The 22,306-nt window shown below is 34.2% G+C and overlaps 2 protein-coding genes across 2 annotated transcripts; one reads left to right on the top strand and one right to left on the bottom strand.

Annotated features, from left to right (window-relative positions):
- Positions 1 to 1,228: 1,228 nt before the first annotated feature.
- On the bottom strand, positions 1,229 to 3,963 carry LOC111409662 (pollen receptor-like kinase 3). The gene is made up of 2 exons (XM_023039684.1): positions 2,528 to 3,963; positions 1,229 to 2,324 (listed from the first exon to the last, which is right to left on the bottom strand). Exons 1-2 carry the CDS (start codon positions 3,852 to 3,854, stop codon positions 1,756 to 1,758), a joined length of 1,896 nt encoding a protein of 631 aa, XP_022895452.1. The 5' UTR covers positions 3,855 to 3,963; the 3' UTR covers positions 1,229 to 1,755.
- A 7,672-nt stretch (positions 3,964 to 11,635) lies between these two features.
- LOC111409207 (probable polygalacturonase) lies at positions 11,636 to 18,069 on the top strand. Its single transcript, XM_023039204.1, has 5 exons — positions 11,636 to 12,475; positions 15,049 to 15,169; positions 16,330 to 16,578; positions 16,799 to 16,952; positions 17,212 to 18,069. The coding sequence occupies exons 1-5, from the start codon at positions 12,002 to 12,004 to the stop codon at positions 17,735 to 17,737; spliced, it is 1,524 nt and encodes a 507-aa protein (XP_022894972.1). The 5' UTR covers positions 11,636 to 12,001; the 3' UTR covers positions 17,738 to 18,069.
- Positions 18,070 to 22,306: the final 4,237 nt, after the last annotated feature.

Raw genomic sequence — 22,306 nt, 5'->3', positions numbered from 1 at the left:
AATCATCAAGAAAACTGGGTCCATGTAGTCATTTTGTCGATTTCTTCTTCAAAGCTTTTGCTTCTTTTTCTTGAGCAAGATACTCGGCATAGTCATCACCTAGATCAACTAAGTCATCACCATTGTCGGTCTCTTGAGAATATTGAGATTTTTCATCTTGATCAGATTCATCTGTTTTTTAAGATCATTTTTTGGAAATTTGATCGTAAATTTCTAACAATTCTTTAGGATCTTTACATTTTGATAACATTGCAATGATTCTTTGTTTTTCAGTCAAAAAATCAGCTTGATCTTCTTGTTCTTTCTTTGAAAATTTAGGTACACCTAAATTTCGTTGTTCTTGAATCCATGATTGAACTGCGTTTGGACAACAATTTGTTTCTTTGAATTTTGCCCACCATTTGATCTTGAATCTTCTTGTAATTTTGTGGGTTGAGAACATATCTTGAAGATTTTCATAATGGAAAAAATCCCAACAGAAAATCCAAGAAACTTTCATATTGAAAGCAAATTGAAACAAAAGATTTTCTTGAGGCTTAAGAAAAGATTTTGCCTCTTTTTTTAAGTGTTCATATCCTTGAAGAACTAGACTGGGTAAAATTTGTTCTTCAAGTCCATGATATTGAAACCAATTTTGAAACCAATTCGGGAAATGAGTATTACAATTTTGATTAAAAATAATGAACCAAGAATGGGTAACAGGTCTAAAAAGGAGAACCTTATACCAAGCATTCTGGTAATCAAAATAATTGAAAGTTTCTTGACAAGTAAAAAATGTTTTTGAGAGACGAAGTCTCTTTTCTTCCCAAGGATTCTGTCCCCAGTCTTCATAAGACAGAACTCTTGTAATTGAGATTTTTGAAAACATGATTTTTGATTTGTCTCTTGGTTCAGGAGTATGAGAAATTATTGCAGAACCAGTCAAAAGAAGAATGGTTTCATAATAATCTCTGGTTTATTGAATATTTGAAGGCATGAACCATATATATCATTTTTTTTTCTCTAAAATGAAGTACGTATATTTCGTGAAATTCAAAAATTGAAATGAAGTAGTTTATGAAAGATATTGATGGTCGTGCAAGACTCGACATAGATCAACAATCGCCAAACCACAATCCACTTTACACAAATATATATAAAAGTTCCAAACATCTTTCAAAGAAATTTCTATTAATCAGACACAAATGTACATTCTAAGTTTGACAATAAATTTACTGAAAAATGGATGAAGAAAGTCATTGTATGTACATTCCTTGTTGCATATAAGAACTAATCTTTTGATCCTAACAGTCAACCCCTGAAACATTAGAGCAAAATCTTTACTCTTGAACCAGTACTTTTCAACATAATTGGCTGAACCCTTGACACAGTGAAATTGCACGAAAGCAACAATTTTTCAAAATGAAAAATAAATTCTATGCATTTCTTAAGAATATGCAAAATTTTCTGTCTGTCTCTTCTTTGTACTCTGAATGGCCAATGCCATTTCTACACAGAAAAAATGCCACCATAAGGATCCTCTGGCTATATACTGATATCAGCAATGGGAGCAATGAGGCAGGGGTTTTAGCAAAACGAGACTTTAGTTAGTAGCACAAATCAGGGATCGACTTGTGAAAAGTAGTGAAATGACAATAACAGAAGTATCACTATTGGCTAGCTTCCTCGTCTTTTAGCACACTGGCATTCATTCACAATATTGACAGCACTGGTTTCTCTACTCAACTTTCCTAATCTATCGACTTGGAATACTGCTCAAACTTGTATCTCTTTTATTCTCTTTATAGCTTCCCTCATCACGATCCTCTTCTCTTGATCGCCTTCTGTGCAGTCAGCTCCAATATATAAGAGCTTCTCCATTTGTTCAAGTGAATTTGACGCGTTTGCTATCTCTGGATCAATCAATTCTGAAACTTTGTTCTCAGAAATTGCTGTTCTAATCCATTGTACAACATCAGTACCACCCTTTTGATTGTTCAGATACTGAGAAGGAAATTTCCCGGTGACTATTTCAAGAATGACTATTCCAAGACAAAAGACATCGCTCTTTGGAGAAACTTGTTGATACAGTACGGCTTCTGGGGTTTTATAAGCAAACAGCTGTTGCACAGATTGAGTGTTACTGATCAATGGATAAAACGCATAATCATTGAGAAGTGGCTCGTAATTCGAAGAAAGAAGAACATTGCTAGACTTGAGATTCCCATGTGGCAGTTCATATTGTGCAAATTCATTGTGTAGGTATCCCATTCCTTGAGCAATTCCTTGAATGATTTTCAGACGAGTAGGCCAATTCAGCTCCGCGTGAGAAATCCCACGATCACCTGAAAAACTCCATTTTATTGTTTATTCGATGAAACAAAAAAATAGAAGAGAGAAAGGCATGTCCAAATGACATTTCCAATCAATATGAATCAATCAATCCTGGAATAAGTATGAACACTACTGAATTAAAAAAGAAAGAATGGTGGAGATTTCACAAATTAAGATGATATTCCAAAATGATGTCCGTTATAAAAATTCTTACCGTGTAATATATACAATAAGCTGCCTTTGGCAACAAACTCAGACACCAACAGCTTCTCTTCCTTCCGATAGTGGTACGCCAATGGTGTTAAAATATTCCTGTGTCTCATTGTCCCGAGCTTTCTAACCTCCGAGTCAAATGTTTCCCTGCTTACTTTATTCACATCTCTCAATCTCTTCACCACAACAGAAACCCCATTAGCCATCACGGCTTTGTAAGCTGATCCCAAACCGCCACTTCCAAGAACCTCAGCTGCAGCCTTCATCAAATCAGGCAGCCCAAATATACCTTTTTCTTCATTAATTACAATGAGATCACCCACTTTTCCACCTTTTTGCGTGCCTTTTCTTGACGAATTCATTGAGTTGATTCCTTTCCTGCTACTCAAGTTCCTCTTCTTCATACTACTAGGTATGTGTACTCGCACTGCCTCGTCCAAATTATTTTTACCAAGCATCTGGAAATCATCTTCCTTTCTATTACTCTTAAATGCTATTGTCACCACCAGGAGGGCAACTACTGCCGATAGAACCACCCACTTTACGCCTGACCCTGACCCTGACTCTGACTCCTTGGTTTCATTAATCTTGTCAGCTGCGGGTGCTTCATTTGGACTCTCTTCATCAGCCTTGCATTCTTTGGACAGAACCGTGCCACAAAGGTCAGGATTTCCCTCGAAAGGCTTGGTACCAAATCTTGACATGGCTGGAGGGATTTCTCCTTGCAGCTTATTGTTAGACAGGTCGATTTTCACCAAAGATTTTTGTGCTAATGAAGGAATAGGCCCTGAGAATTCGTTTTGTTCCAGAAAGAGAACCATCAAATTCTCCAATTCTCCCAAAGAATCAGGAATCCTCCCTGAAAACTTGTTTCTTGCAAGCTCAAGCTTCTTCAGAGACCCCATTTTTGAAAAGAAATCTGAAGGTATTTCCCCGGAAAATTCATTGTCTGAAAGATAGAGGGACTTCAATTTAGTAAGGCGACTGAATTCAGGCAGTGGACCTGAAAAGCTATTGTTTTCCAAACTGATAACTCTAAGTCCCTTAAGATTTGCCAAAGAATCAATCGCAATATCTCCCGCTAGACCATTGTTCATAAGATACAAGTTTATGACATTTTCCGCATTACATTCTACACCTTTCCATTTCGTTTCGTTATGACATGGATCAGTCCCTTTTATCCAGGTTGAATCCAGAGATGCAGATTCATTTAACGCCTCTTTGAATTCATAAAGAGACACGCCGTCATTGGACAAACATGGGGTATAAAGACAAAAAATGAGGATAAAAATGAGAAAACAGGAAGGAAGAAAACGAGCAGCGGCCATGTTTGACTGTCTGAATATTGCTGACACCTCCCGGCAGGACAAATATGCCGCTGTTCGGAGAGGTTGGAATTTCTGAATCCTTTTTTTGGGAGGTGGTTTGTTTGGTTTTGGGGTTGGAATCGTTAGTCATGATTGTTGGAGGGTGTGGGGATGGTGTGAGTTGAACAAAGATTGGTGATAGGCCAGGCCATTCCAAAGAAAATCTCTAAGATTTTGGGGTCCAAACAGAAAGAGAGGTGAACCTTCCATTGACATTATCAAAGGAGAGACATTCAAGGTATGCCTAATTTCAATCTATATATATACACCTTACATTTAAACGTCTTTAATTGCAATGTATCTTTCCATAGTGATATTTGGATGTTCTAGAATATGTATATTTATGGCATATTTGATTATTGAATTGATTAGTATTAGATAGTATTGAAAGGCTATTTGTCTTACTTGTATAAGCTTTAGTTTTTGGGTTGCGAGTTTGAGTTGACTATAGCACCATCACCATGAGCTACTACATTCGGGTTTTCAAGGAAACATGTTGTCTTATTTGATTAGTTCCGTGAAAAAACATAAAATATATTTGTTCCCAAAGTCGACCAGTGTCACATAAAAACACAACCTAAACTTGTCTCCATAATAAAAAAGGTTTGAGTATAATGAAGTTGCAAACATATAAGGATAGTGAAGTAATAGTCTTTATTTGCAATGTATCTTTTCATAGTGGATATTAGACAATATTGATAGGCTGAATGAAGGATTATTTGCCATACTTGTATTACCTTCAGTTTTCTTGTTGCGAGTTTGAGTTGATTATAGCACCATTACCACGAGCTACTCCATTCTGATTTTGAGGAAATATTTTGTCTTATTTGATTAATTTTGGATAAAAATGAAATACATTTGTTCACAAGGTCAACTAGTGTCATATAAAAACACGACCTTAACTTGTCTCAATAAATTTTAACTATCGGCTATGATTCCCTTTCTTTTTCTAGTTTTACAATGTTATTGGAAAAACTATTATACTTATTAACGATATCCAATGATGTTCAAATCCAATTTTAGCTCAGTTTTAATTTGGGCATGTATTTATAACATTGATTTGTTGGGAAAAAATAAATAAATTTTGATGTAACAACAATTTTGATTTCAAATTCTCTAGTTAATTTTCCATTAAATTGAAATAAATTATGAGATGTAACAATAATTTTGATTTAAAATTTTCAATTTAATATTCAATTGAATTGGTGGTTACAAAGCCCTAATAGGTATTGGAAGATTTTTTACTAGTGCGAAATCAATAGAAAATTTAAACCCTCCTCATCCTAGCACTATATAAGAAGGTGTTCTCTCCCTTTCTTTCACATACAAAAATTTAACAGCTCTTCTCTCTCTCTTATTTCTATCTTTTTTTTCTTTTCCTTTTTTTCTTTTTGTTTCAAGATTCTTGTTCTTAATAACTTTGATAAGTTTTTGTTCTTGCTCGGTCATAAAAGAGTGAGCAGTGAAGAAGTGTTAATTAGCTTCTTTCAACCGCTGTGTCTAGAGAGATAGACGTCATTAGTCTTCTTGAACCACAATGTGGGGCGAATCTATGTTAAGAAAATTGTGTGCAATACAAACAACGATTCCTTCTAATACGGCTACTACATTAACAACTAGATTTTCTCTCTTTTATTGTTACTCTATTTATTGTAACGTTTCATTTTATTATTTTATAATTTCAATGGTATTTATAATTCTTTTGTATTTTTCATAACATGATTAACCTCATATGAAATTCTTGATTCAACAAATTTCCCGTTTTTAACTTAACCTGCAGCTTTGTCTTTCTTGAAATCTTGTCCTCTCTACAAACTGACTACTATAAAGTGAAAGCCTAAAAGAACAATGAAAAGTTCAACTTCAAGGCTTTGTGTTTATGCGATAAACTTCCATCGGACAACCAAAGTAATAAGAGAGAATGAAAATAGTTCTCTTTTCAAAATGTTCTTAAAAAGATTTATTTAATCTTTAATTTGATTGGGGAAAAGAACATTCGAAAAGGATAAAAAATCGAGACAAATACTGAAGAAGTGTTGTAGCGGCCATGATTTGTTACAGTTTGATCCAAATACTAAATGGGCATTAGAGTTTTAGCTGAAGTAGTCTTGAAGGGATCAAAATTATGGATCATGACATTTTCGCTTGCCTGCCGCTAGTTAGCCGCTTGAGCGGGACCTGCATATTTTCTACAGAGATTTTTCACTCGCCAGTCATCCTCCTGCTGTCACCTACCTATCCCTCACCCGTCGCTCGAGTGATAGTGTTATCCAGTCCAAACCCCTTTCGCATTTTGACGCATGTTTGAACTCCTATTTATCTATAACTTGATTTTTAGAGTTTTATATATATAAGTCATGGCTTATATAGTTTCCATAACATTCATACAACATTAGATGCAATTATTATTTATTATAGTAGATTTCTCCTCTTCCACTTGTGGTTTTTTCCCATCTTAGATTTCCACATGAATATTGGTATTCTTATTTTTGTTCTTGTTTATTTCATTATTATCATTATCTTGCAATCAACTTGTATCAAGTGGTATCAGAACAAGTTTGAATATTCCGCACGACAATGATGAAATACGATATTCCATTATTGGAACGAAACACTAGATTTATTTTATGGCAATTTAAGATACGAGCAGCTCTTGTGCAAATGCATTTGGAGGAAGCCTTATTTGACTTTGATAAGATGCCTTCAACCTGGATGTGGAATGAAAAGCAGCATAGGGATCGAAAATCACAATCCCAAATTCATCTAAATCAATCAAATCAAATTCTTCGTGATATTCTAAAGAAGAAAAATGGCATTATGTTGTGTTTGAAGTTGGAGCAACTTTATACAACTAAGAGCTTGACCAACAAGTCATACTTGAAAAAATGCTTTTATTCTCACCGAATGTCCAAAGTTACATCATTGGATGATCACTTGACTATGTGTTAAAGAAATCATAGTCGATTTGGAGACATTGGAGTTTAAGTATAATGAGAAAGAATTGGCGTTGATGTTGTTGTGCTCGCTGTCATTATCATATGTGACTTTTAGAAATATTATTCTCTATAGTCGGGATACTCTTACTATGAAAAAGTTTATGATGCTTTACTATCTAAGAAGGAAATGAGGCATCTTGCTGGAGGATCTGGGAGTCAACCTGAATGCCTGGTTGTTCGTGAGAAAAAATCAGGATAAGAATCTTGGTAGGAATACGAGAGATAGATCGAAATCTAGACATGCAGAGAAAGTATATCATTGAAAAATAAAAATAAAGCGACTGGTGCTACTGAAAAAGGAAAGCAACCTGTTAACACAGCGAAAACTAATGTTGTAGAAGACGAGCAAATTGAATGAGAGTTCTCATGATTTCTAACTTGGGTTCTAATCCTTGTGAGGAATAGGTTTTTGACTCAGCATGTAGTTTTCATATATGTCCTAACAGGGACTGATTTACAATACATGAAAGTTTCGAGAGGTACAATGATTAAGAAAAACAACGCGCCTTGCAAAATTGTCGAAGTTGGTTTAGTCAGAATCAGAATGTTCGATGGCGCTATTAGGACACTTACAGACGTCAGGCACATTCCAGAACTGAAATGAAATCTCATATATTTGAGTACACTTGACTTAAAACATCATAAATACACTGGTGAAGGTAGAATTTTGAAAGTGAGTCGAGGTGCTTTTATTGTCATCAAGGGACAAAAAAAAACTCTACATAATTATACATTTTGTAGGGTTCTATAGTTACAGGAGATGCAGTTGTTTTTACTTTTTCTTTAACTAATGTGGAAGTTACAAAACTTTGACATATGCAACTTGGGCATATGAGTGAGACAGGTATGATAGGGTTGAGTAGGAGGGGGCTTCTTGAAAGACAGAAGAGCAGTAAGACAAAGTTTGTGAACATTATGTCTTTGAAAATAGAAAACAGTCAAATTTACTAAAGGCAAACACAATAAGAAGGGAACACTTGAATATATTTATTCAGAGCTTTGGGGACCGACCAGGGTGCCTTCAAAATGAGGTGCTTATTACTTGTTGATAGTGATGGATGATCTTTTCAACAAAGTTTGGATATTCTTTTTGAAACGGAAGAGTGATGTATTTGGAACCCTTAAGGAGTTAAAAACATTTATACGAAAGTGGACTGGAAAGCAGATAAGACGTTTCGCACAAATAATAGGTTGGAGTTTTGTTTTGATGAATTCAATAGCTTCTGAAGGGCTGAATGCATCTTGAAATACTTGACAGTTCCCGAACTCCTCAACAAAATGGTGTGGTAGAACGAATGAATAGAACTATGATGGAAGAAGTTCGTTATATGATTTCAAATTCCGGATTACCTAAGACTTTTTGGGCTGAAGCTACTACTACAGCTTATTTTCTTATTAATCGCTCAACCTCAACTGCCATTAAAAAAAACAAAAACAAAAAAAAAACACCACAAGAGGTATAGTCTGGTAAACCTTCTTGTTATTTTGATTTAAAATATTTAGGTATCCTGGTTATGTTCATGTGGATAATGAGAAGTTGGAGCCTAGGTATACAAAGAGTATCTAAAAAATCAAGTGTAAATGGGTATAAATTGTGGTGCCCTAAAACAAGAAAAGTGGTGGTTAGTATAGATGCAATATTTGATGAACTTGTTATGATTCGTGTTTCACCTGCCGTGGATTCTGATAAAACTGAGAAATAGAATTATTCAACTCAGGTGGAGTTGGAATTTGGTCCAGGAGAACAATCATAGGTTTCAAAACATTCTGTTTCATATCAGTTTAGTCCAGAATTGACAGATAGTAAATACTTTGCCTACATGACCAGCAACAACACACTATTCAATTGTTAAGGATATACATCAGATACAGATTAGACCTCCACAAAAGTATGGAGAAGCATATTTGATAGTTTATGCATTTAGTGTGGTTGACGATATTGATTCCACTAAGGAGCCTGCTACGTATTCAGAAGCAGTCAGTTGCAGTTATTCTAGTAGATGGTTAGTTGATATGTAGGAGGAAATGGGAGTCATTAAATAAAAATAGTCTTAGTCTTGGTAAAATTACCTAGGATAAAAAGGTTGTTCGATGCAAGTGGGTATTCAAAAGAAAACAAGGGACATAAAAAATTGAAGATAATAGGTACAAGGCCAGATTGGTAGCAAAGAGCTACGGTAAAATTCCAGGTGTTAACTTTACATACGTGTTCTCACCAGTTGTAAAGCATAGTTCAATTCGGACTTTACTTAGGATAGTGGCAAAGAATAATAAGAATAATTTGGAACTTGAGCAGATAGATGTCAATACAAAATTTTTGCATAGAGAACTTTAGGAGAACGTTTACATGCAACAATCAGAGGACTTCTTAGTTCTGGAAAGGAGAACTATGTGTGCTTGTTGAGGAAGTCCTTATATGGACTAAATTAGTCATCGAAGCAGTGATACAAAAGGTTCAATTCATTCATGACTATTCATAGCTTCATTAGAAGTAATTAGATAGTGGTGTGTGCTTTAGAAAGGAAAATGGTAAATTGATTACATATTTGTTAGGGAAAATTATAGCAGTAGTATCTAACCTTTTCGTTTTTTGCAGACTTCACCCTAATCTTTATTTGTGCCAATGAAAGTCACCAACCTTTTATAAATATACATCTGAGATTCATCTAGATGAAAATCGTCCAAAACATAGTCAGTTAACTGGGAAAATTTCTTGAACTATCTGCTACCGTGACGGTTTTATTGAATGTTGATACCTTTTTGGACAGTGTTTTTGGATGGTGTTTTGGACGATTTTATTAGATGTTGATTCCTTTTCTCGATCAAAGGATGGTGTTTTGGACAATTTTTCTGTTGGCACAAAATGAAGGTTAGGGTAAAGTCTGCAAAAAATGAAAAGGTTAAGGATCGCTTCTACAATTTTTCCTATTTGTTATTAGATATTGATGATATGCTCATAACAACCAAGGATAAAGCAGAAACAGAAAGGTGAAATCTCAACTTAGTAAGGAGTTTGTGATGAAATATTTTGGTGCAGCAAAGAAAATTCTTAGTAGAAAAAATTTTAGGAATAAAAAAGACTGGCAGATTGTATTTAAGTCAGAATGGGTACATTAAGAATGTGTTTTAAATGTTCAATATACTGAATGCTAAAGCTGTTAGTACTCACACTTGGCTGCCCCATTTCAAATTATCATCGGGATTGTTAGAAAAAATCATCCACTTCTATGATGGATGGAAGTTTTTTTGTGGTTGTCTATATATGCCAAAAGGGTCCCTAACCAAACTCGTGCAGAATTTTCTCTCTAAAATTGAAAGTCCTGTGTTTATTTTCATCAAGTTGAAGGGTTTCAAGTGGGTATTGGCTGGGAGACATTTGATGCTTTAAAGCCTCATTTTTACTACTGATTTTCAATTAAATCTTGAATAGCATAACTAGAGATATGCATTTTAGTTTCTTATAGATTGGGGAAGAAGAAAAAGTGAGGATAGGTGCTTGGTATTGGGTGGGTTCCCGAGTTTATGTCCAAGACATTTTCGTCATTTGAACATCCAAATCAAGGGTTAAAATGGAAAAAAACAAAAAAAGAAAAGGGGATTAGGAAACCAAATTTTCAAATCATTAGTGCTAAATTTATACAAATTTATAGGAGTCAATGAGAGTTCACTTATTTAGGGGTGAGTTTGTTTTTATTTTAAGAATGGGTGGCTATTCATTAATGAAACATCAATGCTACATATCTTTCAACTTACTATCAACATAAATAATATTTCATAGAATGTATTGAAATTACCTAATTAAAATATTAATTGAAAATAAAAACTAATATTGAGTCATTGACATTCTTCTTTTGTTAAAGTGCCTTGTAATCAAGTAGTCTATTTTTAGGTCAAAGTTTAGTTGGATTTAGATAACCACGGTTAGGTGTGAGGTTAAACATTTAAAAAAATGAGTCTCAACCTTAACCAAATATAAATTATAAATTATAATCACTTAACAAGATATTTTATATATACAAATTAAAAGCGTCTCAACCTTAACCAAATAAGATACAACAATTTTACTTTCAATGAACAACATTATTAGATAACATAATACAACAATTTTAACTTAAATAAACTATGTCACTGTCACTGTCACTGTCACTACATTAGATCAAATTAAGCCCCCGTTTGATCCCCATTAAATTAAATTACATTACATTCCATTTTTCTCTCTCATATTTTCAACCACACTATCTTCCATAAAATAATATTATACGTAAATCGAAAACTTTTCATTCTTTTTTAATCACTCATTTTTCTAAAAAATATTATTCCCCTCATTTTCATTTTCAGGTAATGAGGCTCAAACGGGGGCTAAGTCCACGTTTGATAGAAATTTTTTTAAACTTATTTATTTCACAAATTCATTTTTAATTAAAATTCTCTTGATTTAATAATTTTATACATGTACTTATAATTTTGCCAAATGTTTTTACTGCACATTTAAAAAAAAATTCAAAATGTATTCTCAAAAAATCAACCTTTAAACATGACTAAATATTTACAGAATTAATTAAGTCCCAATTTTACCCCAATTTTTTAAATTCTTTTCCTTTAAGGCCGTTTTCAATTTTAAGTTTTAGGTAACTAATAACTTTTTTCGTATTATATTTTAACAATATACTTACTAATTTTTATTAAAATTCTATTAAAAATTTGATTTTTAGTGAAATCCAATGGATGCAACATTTATGTTCTTCAATCTACAACAAAGCAGCACATGGTAAAGAACTTAGATGGGTAGCACGAAAAATTTTCATGGTAGCACCGGTCACTAGTTCGACAAAGATATTCTCAAGTTCACAATTCTCTCTCTCTCTCTTCGAACTTCAAATCTCACTTCCCTTCCAATGCACTTCATCTGGGATCGTCATCTCGCCAAATTCTCACTGATTCGGATTGCAACGCTTCACCTTCCTTTCTCTAATAATACCTAACTGTTTTGCAACTCGCAGATTTATCGAAAACTCTGTTTGCTTTCTCATATCGTGTTAACGCTATTGATACTCCAGTCCAAACCCCAAATTCAATAGGAAAAAAGCTTGACTGTGAAAAGAATAATAAAATATGGTGGAAACCTTAACACCCACACCGAGTTCATCATCCTGGTGGCGGAGATGTTGGGCCCCATTTATTCATAATTATCATCATCGCCGTTGGACCTCCACAATTACGAATTTTTTATCTACCCATAAGACCTTCCTGATCGCCCTTTGGTTGGCGTTCTTCTTCACTTTGTTTTACTGGCAGCGGGATGCTGCAACCGGCGGACTCTTACTCTTCAGGAGGACACTTCCGACCCGATCGCTACCCAAGCTTCGCCCTGTGTCGTTTAACTTGTCGGACTTTGGGGCTCTGGGCGATGGGGTCACTGTCAATACGGCGGCGTTTGAGCGGGCGGTGAGGGCCATCTCGAGGCTCGGGAAGAAGGGTGGTGGGCAGCTTAATGTGCCACCTGGGTATTGGCTTACTGCACCTTTCAATCTAACCAGCCATATGACTCTGTTCCTTGATGAGGGTGCTGTTATTCTCGGCATCAATGTGAGTAATTCTTGGTGTTTGTTTGTTTTAATGGCTTTATCTTTTCTGTATGGAAATCGGATAAATTTATTAATTTTAATCGTGAGTTTTTATCTCCAAACTAAATAATCAAAATTGCAAACACTCTTATGAAACAGATTCAATTACAACTGATAGAAGGTAGTTAAAACAGTTATGCTAAGATTAGTTAGATACAACTAGGACCAGCTAAGACACGGTTATGAGTAGTTAAGAAATTGTTAAGCAGTTAATCCACTTTTTATGTTAATTAGTTGGTCTATAAATACTCGAAGATGTAATCTGTAATTGCTCAATAAACTCAGAATTCTTCTTCTTCTATCTTCTCTGGTTTTTTTTTGCCCAGTTTTTTTTTTTTTTTTTTTTTTGGCACCCCTTTATGTTCATTACTAGATTTACCGGAGGATTCAAAGCAACTAGAACCTTAGAAATCATCAAAGACTTTGTCGTTCGTGTTTTTTTATGCTTCCATTTTCTTAAAAAAAAAGGTTGACTAGATTGCATCACTCTTATGAATAAGTGCTCTTTAGGTCTGCACAAAATTTATTTTATTTGTATGCACGGTTTGCATATAGTGCAAAATCTTCAAATTACTGTAAATTGAGTCGAAATTTAGAACTTTATTTGCTATGGATTGAAAAGATAAGGGAAACGATTGTATGGTTAGAGTGGTGCAACCAAGATTTATCTTGAAGAAAATTATAAGCATAATAAGTTACTTCATAAATAATTACAGGCAGAACCACTTGTACATAAATGTGAGTTTTACATGCTTTCTTCTTATAATTTTCTTAGTGAGACATTCTTTGCATCACATGTTCTAATTAAGAGCATTTCTTAGAAAAGAGAAGAGTGTAAAAATGTCAATCTAAATATATAGATTTGTTTATAAAATGATACCTTGTGTTTGACTTTTATTTATTGAAAAATGATAATTAACTTTTACGTGTTTGCATTTAAATAGGGAGAGTAGGAAGGATTTGACATGCAATATGTATGTATTCATGAAACTAGTTGGTGATTGATCTTGGACAGCTATAATCATGACATAGTGGAACAGGCATACCTTCCAATACGTAGAATACACAGTCCAGCTCTTGTTAGTCATTACAACATCCTCCTTCAAGATTGATGTCTAATGCAAAGTTTCCCCCATATTGCTTTTGATTTTCTAACTAAAGAAATAACTTAATAAAATTCTGATGTAGCACAATACTTAGAACAACATAACATAGAGAAGAAGAAGAATTTTTCTTCTCTGTTGCTCTCTTCTCTCTTTCTTTCCTCATTCTCTATATTCTGCTGATCAACGTACTGTATGGCATCAAATTCTCTCAAACACTTACCTTACATATCATAACAGTTATATAGTGAGAAAGCCCTGTAAGTCTTGTTTAGTTTTTACTCAGTAGTAAAGCTGAACATAGAATATCAATTGTTATTTCAATCTATATGCCCATTGTTCATGGCCACGCCCAAGCTTTTAGTAATTTCTACGCTTTAGGAAGTATGGATGAATTGAATATGGTATGAGTAAATAGTTTTTAAAGACCAAGACTTTTAGCCTCTTTTTGAAAGCCACTATTTATTTATTTTTTTTTTATTTTTTTGTGTGAAGAGAATGAGTTTTTAAATAGTAAATATTTGGAGAATGTGCAGTTTCTACTTGTAAAGGGAACTTCTCCGGACGGTATCCTCATGACATAACTAATAGTAAACTTCCTATAATCACACTTAGTATTGTAAGTGTACTGATTAGTAGTTGCATAACAGCAAATAATGTTAGATCACAGTCAATACATCTTAAGAATGACATAAGGGAGCTTGAGTGTTAAGTTTTGTGCATAAAACTAATTTGTCCTAAGGGTTTAGGTCAGGCTTCGTTTTGAGAGAAGCAATCTGTCTTAGGACAAAATTCCCAAGTTTCCATAAACTGTCACACTTTCAATTGGAATTAGGCGTGAATTAGTCCTGACACTTTCGAGTAAGCAAGGTGAAATTGCCAGAACCCTGGGCCTATCTATGGGGGTAATATAGATGCCAAAGAGGTAGATGAGAACTTTCTCTTTGACATGGAACAAGACTGTCGGGTGGTCCGAACCGATTTAGAGGAGCACAAGGTTATCATAGTCACAATGTACTTCACTAAGGATGCCAAACTGTGGTCACTCATAGATTAGCAAATCCGCACATTTTGAAGTCTTGTCGAGGAAGGTCCCTGGGGGATACTTATTATAGGCAAACTCACGTAATTAATTAAGGTTACCCAAATCCTTCTTTTCTATGAACAGCCCACCACTGAATGATAAACTTTCCAATTTTCGCCTCCGACCCGAGAAAACACACGGTCCTAGCACATAACGTTCTCTCATTTTTTAAAGATAAACCATTGCTGTCCTTTATTTGACATGTTTTACATAATATTTCTTGAATGTCGTTTATGATTTTCACGCTACCTGAAAGTTGTATAAGCCCTGGAGGTATCAAAGTTTCATGATTCTTGTAATTGACAATATTAGTTTCTGTTTCTTTTTTCCATCTGCAATGTTCTGTAGGATGAGAAGTATTGGCCTCTGATGCCTCCATTGCCTTCGTATGGGTATGGAAGAGAGCATCGTGGACCAAGATATGGAAGTTTAATTCATGGTCAACATCTCAAAGATGTTGTAATTACAGGTGAGCATTTTAATTGGAGTTTATTGTTTCTTTTTCGAGCGAAGCTTATTCATTTACTATATTATTTTGGTAGGGGATCAATGTGAGTGGTTCGGGTAATGAGGATGTTCCTTGTATGGATTTATGATTTTAACCGTTGACCTTGGCATTATTATACCAGCTCTATGTAGACTCTTTAATTGTGGAAGAGCATTATTGCTTGTTATTAGGGAAGTGTAGAAAGAGTATACTCTTAAATTTCCTTCATTTTAGTCCAATCAAATACTAAATTCAGGTAATTTGTACTCCACTGATTAGATTTGGTTGTTAAAAAAAAAAAAGCTTAGTAGTGGGAAAGTGACTTCTCCGTCTAAAATGAAAATACTCCTCCCATATTAGAAATAGATACAGCTACATGTCAATGCAACTTGCAACCTAAACATGTTCTGCATTAAAAGGAGAAGAAAACCTTAAAAGCTAATAAACTAAAGAATAATAATTCCACGATGCTCTTGGTTCTCAGATATCTTTAATTTGTAAATTGGTATTAATGATATTTCTTTTGGGTAGGGAATGTTATAAGCATTTTAAGGGATAATAAGAAATATATAATTCTACAATGTCTTGTTGAGATAAAAAACATTTAATGTGAAATAAGTATCATTTGACTTGGTAGTTTATTTTTGCCGGACACACTTGGGCGCTGATTTAGTCATCTATGTATTTGCTTACATTTTACTTGGTGAATGCTTTTTAAGCTTAAAGTTACACACGCAAATGCATGCATTTACTAAAACTTTGATAAAGAAGTTTTCCCATGTCCTGAGGCTGTGTCGTCTTGCCCTGTCAATGTCTGTTCGACATGGAACACGATTACCTCGTTCCGTCTCCCTGACTGACTTTGTTTGTTTCCTTCGAAGATACCCTAGTTTAGTGAGCAAAGGAAGCTCAGAGAGTCTCAATTCAAAATTGTTTTTTGGTCATGTGTATGGGTGATCATGCCTGATCTATTCGCATTTAGAAACCCATAAATCTGAATCGATATCTGGTGATGCATTAACCTTTTTCTACCTTCCGTGAGTTTTGAAGTCTTATAGTCAAGATTGTGATGGTGCCAAAGGCTTGTGTAATTATAATTATATGCTATACATCTGAATACATGTATACTATTCCTGAAACAGGGCATAACGGCACCATTAACGGCCAGGGTCAAACGTGGTGGACGAAGTATCGACAGAAGCTTCTTAACCACACCAGAGGACCGCTTGTGCAGATTATGTGGTCTAGGGATATTCTGATATCTAACATAACATTACGTGATTCTCCCTTTTGGACTCTACATCCCTATGACTGCAAGAATGTGACGATTAGAAATCTTACAATTTTGGCACCCATCTTTGAAGCTCCAAATACTGATGGCATAGATCCTGGTAAGTTTGTTCTTCTGCTTTGTCTTCTATCTGGTTATTGGATGGACGAGCCTTACCTGTTGTTTTGAACTTGAATTTTTTATCCCAATGCTAAATATGCCATTAACAGCACGTACCATACTTCTACTGTTGATATTGTGGCGGACATTTTTATTTTGTGTAGCTTCTTCACTTTATACCTATGTATTTTATTTTTGTATCATCTCATTTCATTGAACAGATTCGTGCGAAGATATGGTAATTGAGGACTGTTACATAAGTGTCGGAGATGATGGTATAGCAATAAAGAGTGGCTGGGATCAATATGGGATAGCTTATCGACAGCCTTCAGTGAATATATTGATCCGAAACCTTGTTATTCGCTCCATGGTCAGGTGAGAGATTCCGTGTACAATTTATTGCATCATTCTCTATTCTGGTTCTAAGCTGCATCTGTAGTCGCTTTGCAGCCAGTTTCAATTTCTTATCAGCTTATAGATCTATGTATTCTGGATTTTTAGATGAATGTCTAGTTTTAACATTTTGTTGTTTGCCTCTATTGAAATTTGTCATGGATTTCATTCCGTTTGATGTGACTATGGTTAGAATGCGTATGTTTAGATAGTGATTGAATTATACCCTCCCGAATAACAGTGCAGGCGTATCAATAGGCAGTGAGATGTCTGGTGGGGTGTCAAATGTCACTGTGGAAAATGTCCTCATATGGAGCTCAAGACGTGCTGTTCGGATCAAGACAGCCCCTGGAAGAGGAGGATATGTTCGAAATATAATTTATAGGAATCTGACATTTGATAATGTTCGCGTGGGGATCGTCATCAAGACAGATTACAACGAACATCCAGATGCAGCGTTTGACCCCAAGGCGTTTCCAATACTGGAGGACATAAGCTACAGTTCAATACACGGAGAGGGAGTTCGTGTTCCAGTCCGTATTCAAGGTAGTGAAGAAATTCCTGTCAGGAATGTCACTTTCTGGGATATGTCAGTAGGAATTACATATAAAAAGAAGCACATATTCCAGTGTGCTTTTGTTGAAGGTCGTGTTATAGGGACCATATTCCCAGCTCCCTGTGAGAACCTCGATCTGTACGACGAGCAAGGGCACCTGATAAAAAAATCGACCTCTCAAAATGCATCAGATATAGATTATGATTTTTGATTGTGATGGGGCCAGGGCAATGTGCTGAGATGAGTCAATTTCAATTTCCTTCTTCTGTATTTTATTTTATTTTTTCTTTCACACGCCATCTTCCTTTTTGTAACTTTTCTTCTTTACATGCTTTGTATATACAGCAAAATACAGTGCAATCTACACAAGTATGGTGCCTTTGAATTAGATTTTTAAGTTTTAGTTAATCAGGATGTTCATATCCTAGTTTTTGACCTTTGGCCAACCATGACTTTTGCATTTTGTATTTTATATTCGCCCGGTTTCAGGATACTGGTTCCGGTGGGATGGAACTATAAATGTACAAGTGAAGTTTCAACTTAGTGCAGCTATTTATGTTGGTAAATAGATAGTGGTTCTACATTTCATAGTTCTTTGCTTTAAAGGAAGTTACTGAGCTTGTCTGTTTGGTGTGAACCATGATACAAAAAGGTTTATTCAAGATTTCTCTGAAAATCTCTATGCTAGATGGGCCTAAGAAATTGGGGAATAGTTTTGATGGGCCTCCACAGAATGAGGTAGGTATTTGGGTAGGACCAATTAATAATGATACAGGTCTCTTATTGAGCTCATGTTTTGTAATTGATTATTTTACATGGGAAGAGTTCATATTTCAGGCTTTAAGTTTACCTCTATTCAAAAATCAAATAAATACTTTTAAAATTCAAAAATCAGGTACATATTTAATTAATTAAAATTTTTTATTAAATATAGATAATAAAATCACAATTACAGATTAATAGTCACATATTCATAATTTAGGTCACAGATTTATTTATTGGTCACATATCGACAAACTAATTGATCAAATGATTATTTCGTAGTCACAAATCAAAAATTTTGTAAGTCACATATTATTTCGAGGTCACAGATCATTCAAATTACAAGTCACATATGTCACAGTTTATCGGTCACAAATTATTTTGGTCACAATTTTCAAATTTTAAGTTTGAATTGGTCACAGATCAAATATTAGGTCATATTTTATGCCACCACCACCACTTTCCACCACACTCACACCATCCCTGTCGTCGGCCACCATCTCGCCGTCGACACTAACAATCTACCACTACCATCAGTTCCACTACCAACAAGAATCACCCAATTCCCTCGACACAACCAAAACAAGACCACCACCACCACTCCAACCAAAAAAACACAACAATCAGAATCACCACTACCCCAAAATCGTACCACAACCACCACTACAGATCCACCTCCACCGCCTCTAGAAATCACCATAACAGCCACCACCACCTCCACAATCACAAAATCACCGCCACCACCAAACAGTCAAACCAACACCACCCATATCCCCCACCAATCCATCCACAACCACCGTCGCCACTTCCAGGACCATCACCACTACCTTACCATCGCCAACCACCATCACCCAAAAGCCAACAACAAGCAGCCACCACTATGGCAAATCATTAACTGTAGATCGAAAAAGAGAAAGAGATAACACATTAACACCCAAAAACCCCAAATCTACTCCCCGTGCCGGCACCAATCACCATTTGCCGTCATTCGCACCGATCGCCCTAACAGTAGCCCCTGAATCAGCAGCAGGCATCGCCACCACAGAGCCCCAACCCACCGCATCCAACATCGCCACTGCTGAAAATCGCGGTGACACTCACGGCGATGGAAGAATTACCACGGCACTCACATTCGCGAGTCCAAGAGAAGGAGGCGACCGCACTGGAGAGGAGGTTTTACTGACTGCTGTGGCGATCGGTGATGAATGGCGATTGGAGGCCATGGAGTTAGAGAGAGAGAGAGAAGAGATTAGTAAGAGAATGAAGAGTGATGAAAATATTAGGGTTGGGGAATTAAATTTGAATATTTAATATTTAATTATTATATCAAAACCTGATTTTTGAACAATGAAATTTGATAAAATATTAGGGTTGGGGAATTAAATTTGAATATTTAATATTTAATTATTATATCAAAACCTGATTTTTGAACAATGAAATTTGATTCTTGATTTTTGAACTGTGATCTTCAAAGACCTGGAATTATGTAATTTCCACAATTTACATTCTACTGCATTTTTTTCTACAGTACTCATTTTCAGTCATACATTCTTTATTAAAATAATATTACATGTAAATAAATAAAAAAATTAACCACATATTCTTCATCAATCCACTATTTCATAATACATTTTCCAAAATTAGAGGGGCTTAAACACACCCTGAACCATTTGGCATATTTGATTCGACAGAACACTTTAACGTGGTAATGTTAAAATTAGTCAATTGAAGTTTGCAGAGCAAGAAGTATTTACTAGTTCACCGTGGATCACTCTGAGGAGGATGTAGTTTCTTTTAGTATATCTTTGTATCTTCTCGACTTGTTAATTTGTATATTTTGTACTTTTATTGATTGTCTGTAATTTTATTTTTAATACCAATAGATACTCCTCCTTATGTGGTGTGTTGATTAAAATAAAAGTTTATAATGAAGTTTCTTAACTTTCCAAGATTTTTCAAGAGCCTAGAATATTAGGTCCCGTTTGGTCTACTTCTCAATTTTCAATTTTTAGTTTTGAATTCATTTTCAGTTTTCTGTCTTGATAATTTGTTTTAAGACTGTAGAAAATATGTTTTGTTTGTTATTCTGAAAAACTAATTCTCAAAACAAAAATGTGAAAAAAAAACGTTTAGTTTGGAATTTTTATAAATAGTCGTGCAACATTTTATTTAATAATTTGATTATTCAATAAAATAAAATATTTTTACCCTATTCTATTACAAAACAATATATACATTTTAAAGTTGTCAAATCTTATTAAAAAAAAAAATCACTATAAAATAAATGCAAACATATAATAAATTGACGTGGGAAAAGTTAGGAAATAAACTTCATTAGACACATCTTCCATGTTGTTTAAGATGTTAAGGCACGTCATTGAATAAGGACCAGACTAGTGGCTTCACTATCCCCGATTGATTAGATGACTTTTCTTGGATGCATGAAAATTTTCTTTTAGGTATAGTGTCCTAAGTTCAACATTCTCGTTCCACATACAAATTATAGATGATCGTTGCATTGTAAATATGTTTTACACGTTTATTTATGCTTATAAATTTGAACAAAATTTTACTTAATTTATTATAAATATTATTAATCTGGACTTAGAGTCATTTGAACAGAAAAACGCTTTTTCGGCCTAATTATAGTTGAATTGGAGCAGCTGAAAGCTATTTGAATTGGACAGAATTAATAAAAAGAATTAAAAGAGGAAATCAAATAAAGATCGCAAGTTTTATGAGTGAAATTCAACTTATGAATGCCGATTTAAGAAGATTATCGAGGTTCGAGAACCAACGTGAAAAATCTGATTTAATCAACACAAAACATGGACTTAACCTTGTTTTAAAAATTGCATTTTTAAAAATATTAAATCAAACGAGTTTTTGATATTTTACAAAATTAAAAATTGAAAATTGAAAAACTAAAACACAAAACCAGACATATTTAGCCACTGTTTGAGCCCATTACATTAAATTCTATTACATTTCATTTTTCTCTCTCCTATTTTCAACTATACAATTTTTTATAAAATAATATTACATGTAAATCGAAAACTTTTCATTCTTTTTCAACCACTCATTTTTCAAAAAAATAATATTCCTCCCATTAATTTTTCAACGTAATGGGGATCAAACAGAGGCTTAACCTAGCGAGTCGAACGTAGCATCATTAATTTATTTCCTTTCAACTTGTTAACAATTTTAACCCCTGTTTGTCTTCCTTTAAAACAAAATTCTTTATTTTCCATATTCATTTTTAATCGAATAATGCTATGTAGCCGGTAGCCTAACTAGGGTTAAAATCATAGTGGAGTTAAACAGCATTACTCTTTTTAATCAAATATTTACGCAAGAAAATATTTTACACGTAAATTCAAAAAAAAAAATTTCCTACCTTTTAATTACATGTTTTCCAAAAATTTACTATTCAAAACATCATTTTTTCCTCCAAAATAATGGTTATCAAACAGGGACTTTAAATGTCATCTTTTGTGTACGATTCATATAACGAGTAAACTCAACTAATTTATAAGTATTTTTTTTTCCTTTTTATTCAAACCAAATGACTTCCTAAAACTATTTTTTTTTCAATTTTAAAAACTTCCAGAGTAAAAATTGAAGGAGATATTTCTTGTAAGTATTTCCCTAAGTACTATATGGACCACTGAAATTAAAATAATTGAAAAAAAATACCACGTGGTAGTCATGCCCATTTGAGAAAAATATCCCAACTATTTTCCCTGTCAAATTAAACATTATATTTGTAATTATTAAAAGTAACAACTGATAATTATTCATCAATAATACACATCTCTTACAAACTAAGCCCCTGTTTTGTGTCGTTAAAAATTAGATTTTTAGTAAATTTTAATTAAAAAATAATAAAATATGTGTGGCTAAAATTAATTTATTTCAAAAATTGGCTAAATTATATTATAATAAATTAACGTATTCTCTTAATGAAGTAGGAGCACCTCCCACGCATTCTATTAACTGTAGTCTAAATGACTGATAA

Source organism: Olea europaea, chromosome 14, assembly GCF_002742605.1.
Source record: "Olea europaea var. sylvestris chromosome 14, O_europaea_v1, whole genome shotgun sequence".
Classification (NCBI taxonomy): Eukaryota; Viridiplantae; Streptophyta; class Magnoliopsida; order Lamiales; family Oleaceae; genus Olea; species Olea europaea.
The sequence above is the reverse complement of the archived record's forward strand: the minus strand, read 5'-3'. Positions and strand labels throughout refer to the sequence as shown.

What these genes read in the sequence shown, in the direction of transcription:
- LOC111409662 (XM_023039684.1), bottom strand. Translation starts at nt 3,854, where the DNA reads ATGGCCGCTGCTCGTTTTCTTCCTTCCTGTTTTCTCATTTTTATCCTC. An exon ending in CTTATTGTATATATTACACG is followed by an intron (nt 2,325 to 2,527) that starts GTAAGAATTTTT and finishes GGAGTTTTTCAG; the next exon opens with GTGATCGTGGGATTTCTCAC.
- LOC111409207 (XM_023039204.1), top strand. Translation starts at nt 12,002, where the DNA reads ATGGTGGAAACCTTAACACCCACACCGAGTTCATCATCCTGGTGGCGG. An exon ending in CTGTTATTCTCGGCATCAAT is followed by an intron (nt 12,476 to 15,048) that starts GTGAGTAATTCT and finishes AATGTTCTGTAG; the next exon opens with GATGAGAAGTATTGGCCTCT. An exon ending in GTTATTCGCTCCATGGTCAG is followed by an intron (nt 16,953 to 17,211) that starts GTGAGAGATTCC and finishes CCCGAATAACAG; the next exon opens with TGCAGGCGTATCAATAGGCA.